General features: G+C 36.4%; 1 protein-coding gene across 1 annotated transcript; it reads left to right on the plus strand.

The window, feature by feature from the left end:
• Window positions 1-906: 906 nt before the first annotated feature.
• MMT1 (methionine S-methyltransferase) lies at window positions 907-13,620 on the plus strand. Its single transcript, XM_003539331.5, has 12 exons — window positions 907-1,290; window positions 1,364-1,557; window positions 1,645-1,851; window positions 4,379-4,474; window positions 4,901-5,089; window positions 5,164-5,352; window positions 5,446-5,682; window positions 9,354-9,488; window positions 10,644-10,964; window positions 11,081-11,260; window positions 12,010-12,978; window positions 13,115-13,620. Exons 1-12 carry the CDS (start codon window positions 1,059-1,061, stop codon window positions 13,436-13,438), a joined length of 3,273 nt encoding a protein of 1,090 aa, XP_003539379.1. The 5' UTR covers window positions 907-1,058; the 3' UTR covers window positions 13,439-13,620.
• The last annotated feature ends 264 nt before the right edge of the window (window positions 13,621-13,884 follow it).

Genomic DNA, 13,884 nt, shown 5'->3' on the forward strand with positions numbered 1-13,884 from the left:
TGATTAAGGAAAAAAACTTATAATTTCACTTTAGTTTTATCTAGTTTAAATTTTGTGAGACTTTTTTTTTAAAAAAATAGTTGATTAAATTCTGTTTTAAAATAAATAAATAAATAAATAAATAAATTTGGTCTCGTGGCCGGTTGTGTTTTTTCTACTTAAAACTCTGGATATATTGTTTTCAATCTAAATATAATGATACTTAAGTTGAAATTGGGATAGGGAATAATTTTAAAGATTAAAAGTGAGAAATTCAGTAGAAATTTGATAAAATTATAAGATATAAGATAAAGTTTTTTTAATAGCAAAGATTAAGGTTTGACTAAGAAATCAAAATAATAAAAATATATATATTAAAAGATAATTTAAAAAATATATTGCATAAGTACTAAACGAAAAGGAACAATAAATTACAAATACATAATAATAATAATAATAATAATAATAATAATAATAATAATAATAATTAGTCACAATCTATTATTAACATGTGAATATATTTGTCGCACTTTTAATACTTTTGAAAACTAAATTTTACATTTTCACATGGACGCATTCGTCAGTGGAATGGAAAAGACGAAAATTCAAAAAATATTATGACAAATATGCTCTTATGCTGACAATTCATATTTATAATACAAATTTGTCCATATATGTCATCTAAGTTATTTTATTAATGATGATTGACAGAAGTTAACTATTGCATATATATTTATCACATTTTTTATACTTTGTGAAATTAAATTTTATATTTTTATCTTTCATATATATATTTATCAGACATTAAAAAAAACAAAAATAATTATTTAGGGTTGAAAGAAAGTGGTTGGAATGTCATAACCATTTGGGCCAAAGTAAAAATCATTTTAATATAGATATACACGCCATACGCGACGGCTACAGAAAAGAAAAGGTCGTAGAAATGAGATGCTGACTGTTAGTGTCACAGTCTCTCTCGCCTCGCCCACCTCTAACTAACTTATTTCATTACTCTCTCTCTTTCTCTGTTGACTGACTCATCATTCATACGTTCATTCTCTCTCTGAAGGATTTGGAAAATGAGTTGGATGTCGGTGGATGAGTTCCTGGTGCAGTGCAAGAAGTCAGGCGACGCTGCCTACGCCTCCTTGCGGTCGCTTCTGGATCGCCTAGACAATCCCGAGACCCGTTCTCAGGCTCGGATCTTCCTTTCCCACCTTCAGAAGCGTTTTCCCACCAAGGACTCCTGCGATCAATGCTTTCAAACCTACCATTTTCGCATCGAAGATGTTTCATTGGGTCAATACGAGGGTATGTATGTATTGTATGTATTTCCCTTTTCCCTATTGTCTATCTTTTTCCTCGCTAATGCATTGCATTGCAGGACATCACGGCAGAAACAAATTGACTATGATGGTCATTCCAAGCATTTTTCTACCCGAAGACTGGTCATTCACTTTTTACGAAGGGATTAATAGACATCCAGACTCCATTTTCAAGGAGAGGACTGTTGCCGAGTTAGGTTGCGGAAATGGATGGATTTCGATTGCCATTGCCGAGAAGTGGTTGCCATCCAAGGTTTCCTTCGATCACCCTTCTCATCTCCTAACATTTTCCCCCTTTTCCTGACCACGATCTCACAACACGTACACCTAATTTCTGCAGGTTTATGGTCTTGATATCAATCCTAGAGCGGTCAAGGTTTCCTGGATAAACTTATACTTGAATGCTTTAGATGAAAATGGCCAGCTCATCTATGACGAGGAGAAGAAAACCTTGCTGGACAGGGTAGAGTTCCATGAATCTGATCTTCTATCCTATTGCAGGGAAAAAGACATTCAACTTGAAAGAATTGTTGGTTGTATACCTCAGGTAATTCCACAGCCATTACTTATACGAGCATAGTTGTATGCCTTTGACAAGCGTATCAAGTCATCAAGTAGTATTTGACAAGTAAGAGTATTGTTCCCTCGGAGACTCGCCTAATACTTGACAAATTTCACAAACATTTTACTATCTAAGCTAACAAATAAAACAATAGAAACATAAACATAGCATTCAATAACAAGGATTAAAGAAACAAAGACACAAGTTTGAAAGCTATTTAATTTAGCCAAATGACCTATTTAATCCCTTATCTTATTTTTTTGGTTCATTTTGATTCTAAAGTTCATATTTATCCTTTATATTTTTTAATTGGTTCAAATTGTTCCTTCCGTCCATTGTAAACTAACACCATTAATAATTTAAAAATATTGGTGGCTAAAAGCCGCCACAAAATGTGTTTCTCAGTTATACCCATCCCCCTCTTCTTCTCAATGTGGGCTAGGGTTCAATGTGGGTGGGATTGTCCAAGAGAAAGTCTAAGGTTAGGGTTCTAAGGATGTCCAAAGGGGTCACGTCCTCCACGGTGCAGGCATTGGCATCCACATGGTGGTCCAGCAACATCACCACCATCTCCGGCAACACCATCTCAGTGGCGACATGTAGGGGTGTTTTCCAAACGGGGCCGGTGGGGAAGTTTACGTCCGTTACGAGCTACAACATTACCAGACGACATCTTCTTGGCGTAGGAGGAGGAACGCTAAGGTCGTCGATGGCATCTTATTGGGAATCTTCCCTAAGTTGTCAGCGAGCGACCACAAAGTCCTTTGCAGATTTATCACAGCGGAGTGTAGTTCTATGGTGTGGAGTGTAGCTTTGTTACAGCGGAGTGCGGATCTGTGGTGTGGAGCGTGGATCTGTCACGGCGTCACGATTCCGAGGTCCGTTTTCACGGCTTACACGCCCCTTTAATTGTGTCATGACTGCAACCTCACCAACTTTGACATATCTACGATTGTAATTATAGTGTGCAACTTTGAATTTGTCATGGTTTATGATTATTGTCGATTCTCTGAATAATTTTCTTTTCATTGATCTTTTTTTGTTTAGGAAGCGAGAGTAGAGGGAGAAGAAGAGGAGACAGAATGTTACATTTTGTGGCCGTTTTTAGCTGTCAATATGTTTATTTGATTAATAGTGTTAGTTTTAGCTGGATAGAAGGACTATTTTGAATCAAATGAAATAGGTAAAGGACTAAAATGGACTTTTTAAAAGAAAAAGAACCAAACTATACCAAAAAAATAAGATAAGGGACTAAATAGGTCATTTAGCCTTTAATTTTAAACAATTTATCTTAATAAAAATTGAATTTTTAAAAAACTTGTGAATAAATTCATTTTTATCTAAGCCATTTTTTCTGTACCATGAGATCCTTATAACATGTTCTTCTCAGAATGTGGGTTTAGGCCTAACTCAACCCTACAAAACCGACTTGTATGGTGAAGGATGCCCCTTACTTTATACTCTATTTCAGCACTATCTCTAGTCGATGTGGGACTTGAGTTTTCTTCCAAATAGTTCTAAATGGATGGAGCTGAAGATGTTTGAGGAAAAAACAATGTTGAGTTTTTTATTGGTTGTTATCAAAACTATTCTTCAAGGGATGTGTCCATTCATAGTTTTATAACTAACTCACCTCCTAATGTTAGAAACCTTGGGCTTGAAGTGTGGACAATGTACATGCTCACCTAACCTTGTAGTGGAATTTAACTTTTATTTAGGGTATCAAGAATCAAACTTTGGACCACAGGGTAATAAAGGCTATAATACCATGTCATGAATTAACCATCCCAAGAACTTTAAGTTGTTGGGTGAAAACACGCAAATGATTTCATATCTAGTAACCAAGTTCCTGCAAGATTCTGCAGTTACCTGTTGTTAAGATGACATTATTTACTAAGTAAGAAACCAATGCTTTTGAGGTTAAATTCTAAAACTTTTGATGTATGGTATTATATGTTTTGATTCTCTTTTTGGGTGACGTTGAATTGGAATATTTTTAATATAGATTATGGCAATTGGAATTCAGATGCTTATAGCTTTTTTTCCTGTTATTGTTTGTGTTCTTAATTGTTAGGCTGGGTCAGCTGCTTCTTTTTACCTTTACTTTTTAGTTTTTATGGAGCAAAGTATTACCTTGGAGTTTGATTTGAAACCTTCATAATTTGATGGCTCATGTGATTATTTTACTGTGTTTCTAGAAGCAGGTAAAGGTGGTTGATAGTTGTACCAAAGATAAGGTTGTTGATGCCACTGGTAGCTCTTACCAGCAACTTTATAAACCACATTAGTTACAAAATTTGGCTCATAACAATTGTGATGGTTGGATGTGTGTTCCTTGGTTCATAAAACATGAACCTTAATTATGGACCTGCTATGAATGATATAGACCTTGGCACCTAGGATAACTAGCTCTTTTAGCAGTCATGAGTTTTAATGAATTTGGTTTATCCTTGGGTGTTTTGGCATCATCATTTGATTAATACAAATTTTTCTATTGGTTGGCTCCCTGCAGATTCTTAATCCAAATCCAGATGCAATGTCTAAGATGATAACAGAAAACGCAAGCGAGGAATTCCTGCATTCATTGAGTAATTATTGTTCACTTCAGGTAAATAAGATCCTTTTTTTTATTGGTCACCTGCTATTTACTTGGAACTTCATTTATGTCCTGCATGCTTTCACGAGAAACGCCAAATCTGAACCTCACCAATCCCAAAGAAGGGTAAATGAAATGGAAAAAGAATTTTTTGTTGGCATTGTGTTTCTTAAAATGATCTACCCACCTAGCTATGATATTGTTTCCTCAGCAACTTTTATGTTAGCTGAATTATTACACTATTACTTCATACTAATTTATGTGAAGCCACAAGAATATCCTTATTCTTTAGACAACACTTTTACCTACAAAAGTTGTCCCTGATTCAACTAATGATAGGGATCTTTTGGCAATATAGAAATTTTTTCAATTGCCTTATTTTCTGCCTGTTTATGACATGAATGCAGCATTCTCACATTTATTTTGTCTTTTATCTAGGGTTTTGTGGAGGACCAATTTGGCTTAGGTTTAATTGCTAGGGCAGTTGAGGAGGGGATAGCAGTAATCAAACCAACTGGAATTATGATCTTTAACATGGGGGGCCGCCCAGGTCAAGGTGTTTGCAAACGATTGTTTGAGCGTCGAGGTTTTCGCATTACAAAGCTTTGGCAAACTAAAATCATTCAGGTTAGTAACCATATGTTCGACTAGATGTGATTTCTACAATGGTCGTATTATCTTACTGAGATGTATTGGTACAGGCTGGTGACACAGATATTGCAGCCTTAGTTGAGATTGAGAAGAACAGCCCACACCGTTTTGAGTTTTTTATGGGACTTTCTGGAGATCAGCCTATTTGTGCAAGGACCGCGTGGGCTTACGGAAAGTCTGGTGGCAGCATTACCCATGCTTTATCAGTATACAGTTGTCAACTTCGTCACCCTAACCAGGTGGGGTACTTCGGTAAAGCTTGTTAATTCACTACAAGAATATTTATTTCCATGGAGGAAATTTGATGCACAATGTCGTTTGTATACTGACAGGTTAAAGTTATATTTGATTTTCTAAAACATGGATTTCAAGAGATCAGCAGCTCCCTAGATTTGTCTTTTGAGGACGATTCTGTTGCTGATGAGAAGATTCCTTTCCTTGCTTATCTTGCAAGCAGACTAAAAAATAATTCTGATTTTCCGTATGAGCCACCAGCTGGAAGCAAACATTTCCGCAATCTCATAGCAGGATTTTTGAAGACTTATCACCATATTCCACTCACTTCCGATGTAAGAATAGAGTGCTATATTAATTATATAGCCTTACTGCAGCTTGCATATACATAGATACACATAGTATAAGATGATGTCTCATTAGATTTTAATTGTGTACTAAGCTCTACTGTTAATATCTCCTGTTGGGGTGCTGTCAGGTAAATACAGTTCTTTATTGCATCCAGGCAAAATTCAATACATTAATGAATGAGCATGATAGTTCATGTGATGTAGAAGCAATAGAAAAGTAAATCTTAAGTAGCAGGGTTACTTTTATAATATTAAAAAATTTAATTAATTTTTGTAACTTCTGGCTAAGGTTAGTATTTTGGGCCAGATCTGTTTTTTTAAGAATTCTAGTATTTTAGTCTAAGGACGTTTAATGGGCATGGATTTGTAGTAAGAGTCTAGGATTACGTTGTGGTGGTTGTTTACTTGTAACCTGCTTTCTAATAAGTTATTCCTACAAAGTTGAAGTTTAAAAATTATTGTTGGAAATTCTTAACGAGGTGTGATCCCGAAGTCATGTAACCTGAAAAATAAGCCTCAACTATTGTGTGACAGACCTTTTTTCTGAATCTTAAATCCATAATCATCAAGATGTTAGGAACCAAGAATTGAAATGAGAAAGAAAAGAAAGGATTTTATTGACTATTAAGAAAAAGAACAGAAAATAGGAGACAAAACACTCCTCCAAGGGCTTTCCCTTCACAAATGATTTCTCCTTTCACAAAGAGCTAATGCTCAATTTACAATGTCAACCAATCTGCCTCTCTGCTGTCCTTCTTCCCCTATTTATATCAAATAAATCCCTCTAACTAACTAACTAACTCTCCATTCTCTTTATATCCTAACAATACACCCCTTCTAAAAATCAACCTTGTCCTAAAAGGTTGGATTTTGAAAACTAGTATTGTACATTGAAATGACACATTTCCTCAAGTTTTCTCCAATTGCCAGAAGACATCATCACCCATTGTGGCTTAGCTGGGAATGACCCACTGCCCTTGCATGCGGGGTTAAGTTTGGTGGCTTCGGGGGAGGTTGGGATGAAAGCAAATTCTGATTAATCTGAACCTCCATGGGTGTTGCTGCAATGTTTTTCCACCTCTTCTTTATTAACATGTCATCAGCTACACATGCATCCAAGTTTAGCGGTATAAATCTTGCCACCCAGTTTGAACTTCAAGTTTCTGGTTGGAATTGTGGAAGCTGGATCCCATGGCTCATCTTCATCACCATGATCTTCATCTTCCTTTCCTGATAGCATTGTAGTGCTTTCCTGCCATAGGCCTGGGATCTGCCAATTAAATTCCAATGAGTTTGGTTGGCATATTATCCAATTTTCTTCTCTTTTATGAATCACATTTCTACAACCCATTTGGGCCTGACCCATTATGTAAAAAGTTGGACATACTTGGTAGAATTCCAAAACTTCCCCTTCCTCTTTCTCATCCTTCAGAACTAAATCATTTACACTAACAGGATGAGCCTCTTTGGTGTCCCTCCATGGGAAATCAACTATGAACCCGTTGGCCACTTTGTGCAAACTCAAGTCTAGCGGCTTCGATGGTGGTGGGGATGAGGGTGGACTTTGTATAACTTGAATCACGATGACTGTCTTTGTATCTCCCTTCTGCCTTGGCTCCATTGTTGAGCTGTCATCCATAGACACAACAAAATTTAATGCTAAAGACTCACCCAACAAGTTGACATTTCAAGATTCCAGCACCATTGATGTTCCAACCGCCTTCATGAACAATTTATGTTTCATCATAACAATTTTTTTATGGAAATCTGAATCTTGAAAACAATAAGGCTTGGTTGCATCACCAACTTCGACTTCCTTCTTGATCAAATATGTTATTGGTTTATCAAGAAAACTGTCTTCACAGCCCATATTCGTCACTCTATTTTTCTTGTGCTTCTCCCTCTTTATTGATGAATCAACTTCCTAGGGATTGAAGTTGCCCAATCCTCCTCTAGCATTGTCATTTCCCAACGGAAGTATGCTGTTGATATCTTAATAGACCGGTATGCTTGATTGTCGTCCTAGTGATACTCCTATGGATCCTAATGTGAAGCTTCTCTCAGGACAAGGGGGCCACTGGAAGACCCGGGAAGATATCGCCGTTTGGTGGGCAGACTTAATTATCTCGATATCACTAGACTAGACATCACTTTTGCAGTAGGTGTGCTTAGTCAGTTTCTGAAAGACCCCACTGATAGTCATTGGAATGATGCAATGCGCATACTTCGATATATCAAGAATGCATTAGGTCGTGGATTGCTATATGAAGACAAATGCAATGACAAATTTGTTTGTTACTCTGATGCTGATTGGGCAGGATCACCATTAGATAGGAGGTCTACTTCTAGATATTATGTCCTTATTGGAGGGAACTTGATCTCATGGAGGAGCAAGGAGCAGAAAACCGTTGTAAGATCCAATGCCGAAGTCGAGTATTGTGTCATGGCAGCTGCTGCATGCGAGATCACATGGCTTACACAACTTCTCCAATAGATAAAATTTGGAGACATTTAGAATACCAAACTATTATGTGAAAATGAAGTTGCTCTCCACATTGCTTCAAACACAGTCTTTCATGAGCAGGTTAAACACATAGAGATTGATGGTCACTTTGTTCAATAGAAGGTACTCTCAGGAGAAATCACCATTGATTTTGTCGGCTCCAAAGATCAATTGGCAGACATGCTCACAAAATCCCTCAAGGGTTCTCGTGTTGATGATATTTTTTACAAGCTTGGTTCATATTACATATATGCTCCAGCTTGAGGGGGAGTGTGAAATATACGTATTTAATATGATCGATTGTATAGTTGAAATTAGGGATTCCCTTATTATTAGTCATTATTAGGTTTCCTTATTTATGTATCAATTATAACTATAAATAAAGGCATAGTGTGTGGTAGAGAACACACAACACAGTAAATTCCTTTCTTACACAGTTTAAGGCTACATGTTTTAGGGTCGAAATTTTTTTTATTATTGGATGTAAATTGGAAACATGCAATGGGATTTATGTCTGTACCTATTGTGATTATTAATGTTTTATGTTAGGAGTCTCACGTTGAGTAGAATAAAAGACTTGATGTGATACTTAAGCTGTGAGGCTCTACCTCCTAATGAACTAGTCTTTTGGGTTTGACTCTCCTCTAGTGCTTAACTCCTAACAATTTGTGTTCTTGAGAATTGAGCTACAAAAAGGGCTACCTATACGTTGGATTGAGTAAACTGAATACTGATAGGTGAGTGAAGCCATCAAAGGGCAAAAGGCTACCTTCGGGTCAATGTCAATAGAGTGAAAGCCGTTATGGATGTTGGTTCTTAAAGGAGGTGACAATGTTAAGAGTCCTAACTTAAATTAAGTAGAATAAAAGACTTGATGTGATAATTAAGCCATGGGGCTCTCTCACCTAATGAGCTACTCTTTTGGGTTGGGCTCTCCTCTCGTGCTTAAGTCCTAATATTTTATAGACAATAAAAAGTAAAAAAAATGTATATATAGTGCTCTCCTTAAGTTGTTCAGTTTTGTAGATAACATGTTATGTGTGAACCATTCTACTTGAGCTAGTAAATTAGGAACTACATGTCCTATAGTATATTTGTTTGGTCCATATAATGTATTACCATATTGACTTCATCTTTTGCAATCTTGTGCTAGAATGTTGTCATTTTTCCTTCAAGGACTGCAGCAATTGAGAATGCTCTTCGCTTGTTTTCACCTCGCCTTGCAGTTGTTGATGAACATCTGACTCGACACTTACCTAGGCAGTGGTTAACATCTTCAGCACTTGAGGTATGGAATAGGCATGCCTTGGTCTTTTTTGAACTTGATTAATATTTTGTTGCATCTGTATTATTATCCCAATGTGTTGAAGAAATGCAATTATGTGAACAGTTGTCCTTGCTGTAAATAATTTTCTAAAGCAATAATCATTTCTAGAAAAAAGTTCCTTTGTTGAGGAACATATTTTACAAAGAAATGCAACCACATGAATATTTGACTTTTATGTAAAAAATTTGCTGGTGAGAATAACATCTTAAAAGATGCTTTGGGGGATGGGGAAAAATATTTGCATAGGCAATGTAGTCCTTGTATCCACATACAGATCCAAATTGTACCATCATTCCGTTTAGTTTAGCCCTGATTGACAAAAGGACCACTTAGACACATGTATTGTAAAATGTAAATTATAATTCTGACTTCTGCCAGCAGAAGCTTTAAATATCTATTTTTCTTCCAAATTAGAATAAATTAACTTGCTGTCATTTGAAAGCAATTTTAGGTGATGACCTAATATAACTATAACTTCCGGGAAGTTCTTTTTATTAACTGAACGATTGAGTTGTTGCACATCAGTAGGATTCGTTGTTTTCAGATTTATTACTTGATGTTATTTCCCTGTCTTCCACACTCACGCCCTTCCTTTTCTTGGTGTGACTTTAAAACTGTGATGTGGTGTTGACAGACATGAAATCCAGTTGTCCTTGAATTTTGTAAAATGAATTTAAACTGTCTCTAATTGACCTGTACTTACTCTCAACCTTTAAGTTCTCTCCGAATAAGGCAATTCTGAACACCACACATCACATATGCCAATATATATCAATGGGTGAAAAAGAGATGACCTTGCTGAGGATCATCATCACCAGAAAGTTAGCTGCTAATTGCTTGTCATTATGAAGTTGTAAATGCCAAATGTATTGTTGTGTCAAATATTTTAAGCACTCATCTATTGGTTGCTATTATGAGTGCTTCTCATGGAATTAGATGTTTTATCAAATGACATGAATTAATTTAACCCATAGTAGTATGTGGTTCTAACTTCTAAAACCACGAGGATTCCTTACATTTAAAAACTGATAAATGTTTTTTTTTCCCTGTACTGTGTTGATAACGATTTGGTTTGATTATTGCATTTTTCATAACAAATTTTAATCTTTCTAGTAGAGCGTAGGAACTATAGACTCTTTAGATGATGCGATGATGGTAATTGAAGCCCCTCGGCAATCAGACTTAATGGTAGAACTGATAAAGAAATTGAAGCCTAAAGTGGTGGTGACTGGGATTGCTCATTTTGAGGCTGTTACTAGCTCAGCTTTTGTGCACCTTTTAGATGCAACACGAGACATTGGATCTCGTCTTTTCTTGGACATATCAGATCACTTTGAGCTATCCAGCCTTCCTGGATCGAATGGGGTCTTGAAGTATCTTTCAGGAACTCGTCTGCCCTCTCATGCAGCAATTATATGTGGACTGGTAAAGAATAAGGTAATACACCCTAATCCCTGTTAACTTCTTGGCTTACTTAGTCCTTATGGTAGACTTGTGTTTTGGCTTGATATTGACAATTTCTTATTGATAGCACTGACATGAATGTTTTACAGGTTTATCCGGATTTAGAAGTAGCTTTTGTCATTTCAGAAGAAGAATCCCTCTTTAACGCCTTGTCCAAAACTGTTGAATTACTAGAAGACAATACTGCATTAATTAGTCAGTACTATTATGGCTGTATTTTCCATGAGCTTCTTGCTTTTCAGCTTGCCGGCCGGCATGCTCCTGCCAAGGTCCGTCTCTTCTTTTTATTTGCCTCTAAGCTTAAAAATTGAAGTTGCTTTAATCAAGTAAAATTGTTCCTGATGTTTATTGGTTCCTTCATTGTGGCGCTCTGAATATATTTGGACCATAAGGATTTTGTAGAAAAAATATGTACAAAAGCTTGAATTAGGAACCTAATTATACCAGAGAATTTCCCTATTTGCTGTTCCATTACCTCTTCCCAAATTCATACTAGAAATTGTTTTGGAGTCTTTCATGGACTAGCTGGATTTTTCACCAACTGCTATGGACATTAGGGTCTGAATTTAGCTAATAGAGGACCAAACAGACTGTTAACTGCTAATGTCTGCTTAAATGGGAGAAAAGGACAGCCGAGGTTCAAAGACATTAGAAATTTCTGGGATAGTTAAGAAAAAATTATCTGCAACATACATGATCTATGTTGATGCATTGCTAATGACTCTTCCAAGATTGATATTGATCTGCCAAGTTATTTGCCTTGATTATTGGGTCGGAGCAATGTGTAAGATTGACATCTGAAAGCAGAATATGCCTCCTTAAACTTTCTAGTTCTTCGTGTTTTGATAGCTATTATTTGCAAATTCCTTGTTGTTGCTTATAAGGGGAGTATGCAGTGAACGTCAATGCTAAGATATCTCTTCTATATATTTATGACATGCAGTTTTCTGTTGTTCATTAATTAGTTTATTCCCATATTAAGTTTTCTCATACTTCACTGTTAACTCCTGTCCTTCAGAGAAACTGTGAGAATGTCAAATCAGTTGGTATGATAGGATTTGCTAGATCAGCCTCATCTGTCCTTAATACTGCTGAGTTATCTATTGATGGGGTAGAGAATGAGTCCCTAATCCACATGGACGTTGATCAAATCTTCTTGCCTGTTCCATCTCCTGTTAAGGCAGCTATTTTTGAAAGTTTTGCCAGACAAAATATGTCTGAATCTGAAACTGATGTCACAGCAAGCATCAAAGGATTTGTCAAGAGTAACTATGGTTTTCCAACAGATAGCAGCACCGAATTTATATATGCTGACAATTCAAAAGCTCTTTTCAACAAGCTGGTCCTCTGCTGCATCAAAGAAGGTGGCACCCTCTGTTTTCCAGCCGGATCAAATGGGAACTATGTTTCGTCTGCCAGATTTTTGAAAGCTGACATAGTGACAGTACCTACCAATGTCAATGTAGGTTTTAAGTTCACGGAAAAGACACTCACTGGAGTTCTTGGGACTGTGAAAAACCCATGGGTGTATATTTCTGGTCCTACAGTCAATCCAACTGGCTTAATTTATAGCAACAATGAGATGGTAGAAATTTTAAGCACTTGTGCTAGATTTGGTGCAAGAGTTATAATTGATACTGCATCCTCTGGTTTAGAATTTGACTGTGAAGGCTGGGGTGGCTGGGATATAGAGGGGTGTTTGTCTAAGTTGAATTCTTCAATCAAGCCATCGTTCTGTGTGACTCTTCTTGGTGGACTGTCTCTTAAGATGCTCAATGGTGTTCTCAGATTTGGCTTTCTTATTCTAAACCAGCCTGTTTTGGTTGACACATTTTATAGTTATCCAGGATTAAGCAAACCTCATACTACTGTTAGATATGCTACAAAGAAATTGCTGGAACTTAAAGAGCAGAAACCATCAAACCTATCAGATGCTATTGTTGAACAAACACAGATATTGAAAACTAGGTCCAGGTGCTTGAAAGAGGTAATTTCTGACAGCTAAAAAAAGTTGTTTGAATTTTATTTTAGTTGATTTATTTATTTATTTATGGTTTAAATTTTTTTTTCTAATCCTTTTCTTAAAAGAATGCTAAATATTTTTTTGGCGGTTATTACCCTAGGTTCTTGAGAAAAGTGGGTGGGACGTGCTTGAATCGTGTGCGGGTGTGTCTGTTGTGGCCAAGCCCTCTGCCTATCTCAACAAGACTATTAAGCTGAAAATTTCACCCGAAGGTGAACGAAGCCACGGAAATGCCACTAAGGAAATAAAGCTCGATGACTCTAATATTAGGACTGTCATTCTCAAAGCCACTGGATTATGTATCAATAGTGGTTCGTGGACTGGAATTCCTGGATACTGTCGGTTCAGTATTGCACTCGAAGAAAATGATTTCAAAAAAGCATTGGATTGCATTATAAAATTTAAAGAAGTCGCACTGGGTTAAAACTTCGTGTTTTGATCCCATTCGGTGTATGTCATTCTTTTGGTCTTCTCTTTTTCACTGTTTTGGGGGTAAGTTTTTTATTCCTCCTATATGCACGGTTCAACAGAAATAATTCGAGTGCGCAATAATGTTTTGTGATGCAAACTTTCTCAGTTCAAATTATAATTAAATTGTTTTCTTTACCTATTTGTTAATCCCTATCCTATGCATGTGGCAACTATGTAGCAAGTCATCACTGCCCGCAGATTGGTGTTCGGCTGTTTGCCGTTCGTTTGGTTCAAATTCACCTGGGTTCTGATTCTGAGCATGGATGGAAATAAGTTGACCAGACTTTGCGTAAATAAGTTTGATTTGTTATAAAAAAAATTAAGGTCTAATCTAATTTATTAATTTATCACAGGCTTTTTTAGACTTAGTCTGACATTTTTAAAAGTTTGATCTAATTT

The sequence above is a fragment of the Glycine max genome, chromosome 12 (genome assembly GCF_000004515.6).
Source record: "Glycine max cultivar Williams 82 chromosome 12, Glycine_max_v4.0, whole genome shotgun sequence".
In the NCBI taxonomy this organism is placed as follows: Eukaryota; Viridiplantae; Streptophyta; class Magnoliopsida; order Fabales; family Fabaceae; genus Glycine; species Glycine max.

Excerpts from the sequence above, each read along its gene's own strand:
- MMT1 (XM_003539331.5), top strand. The coding sequence starts at position 1,059 with ATGAGTTGGATGTCGGTGGATGAGTTCCTGGTGCAGTGCAAGAAGTCA. Across the intron at positions 1,558-1,644 it reads AGAAGTGGTTGCCATCCAAG|GTTTATGGTCTTGATATCAA; the intron begins GTTTCCTTCGAT and ends TAATTTCTGCAG. Across the intron at positions 5,353-5,445 it reads AACTTCGTCACCCTAACCAG|GTTAAAGTTATATTTGATTT; the intron begins GTGGGGTACTTC and ends GTATACTGACAG.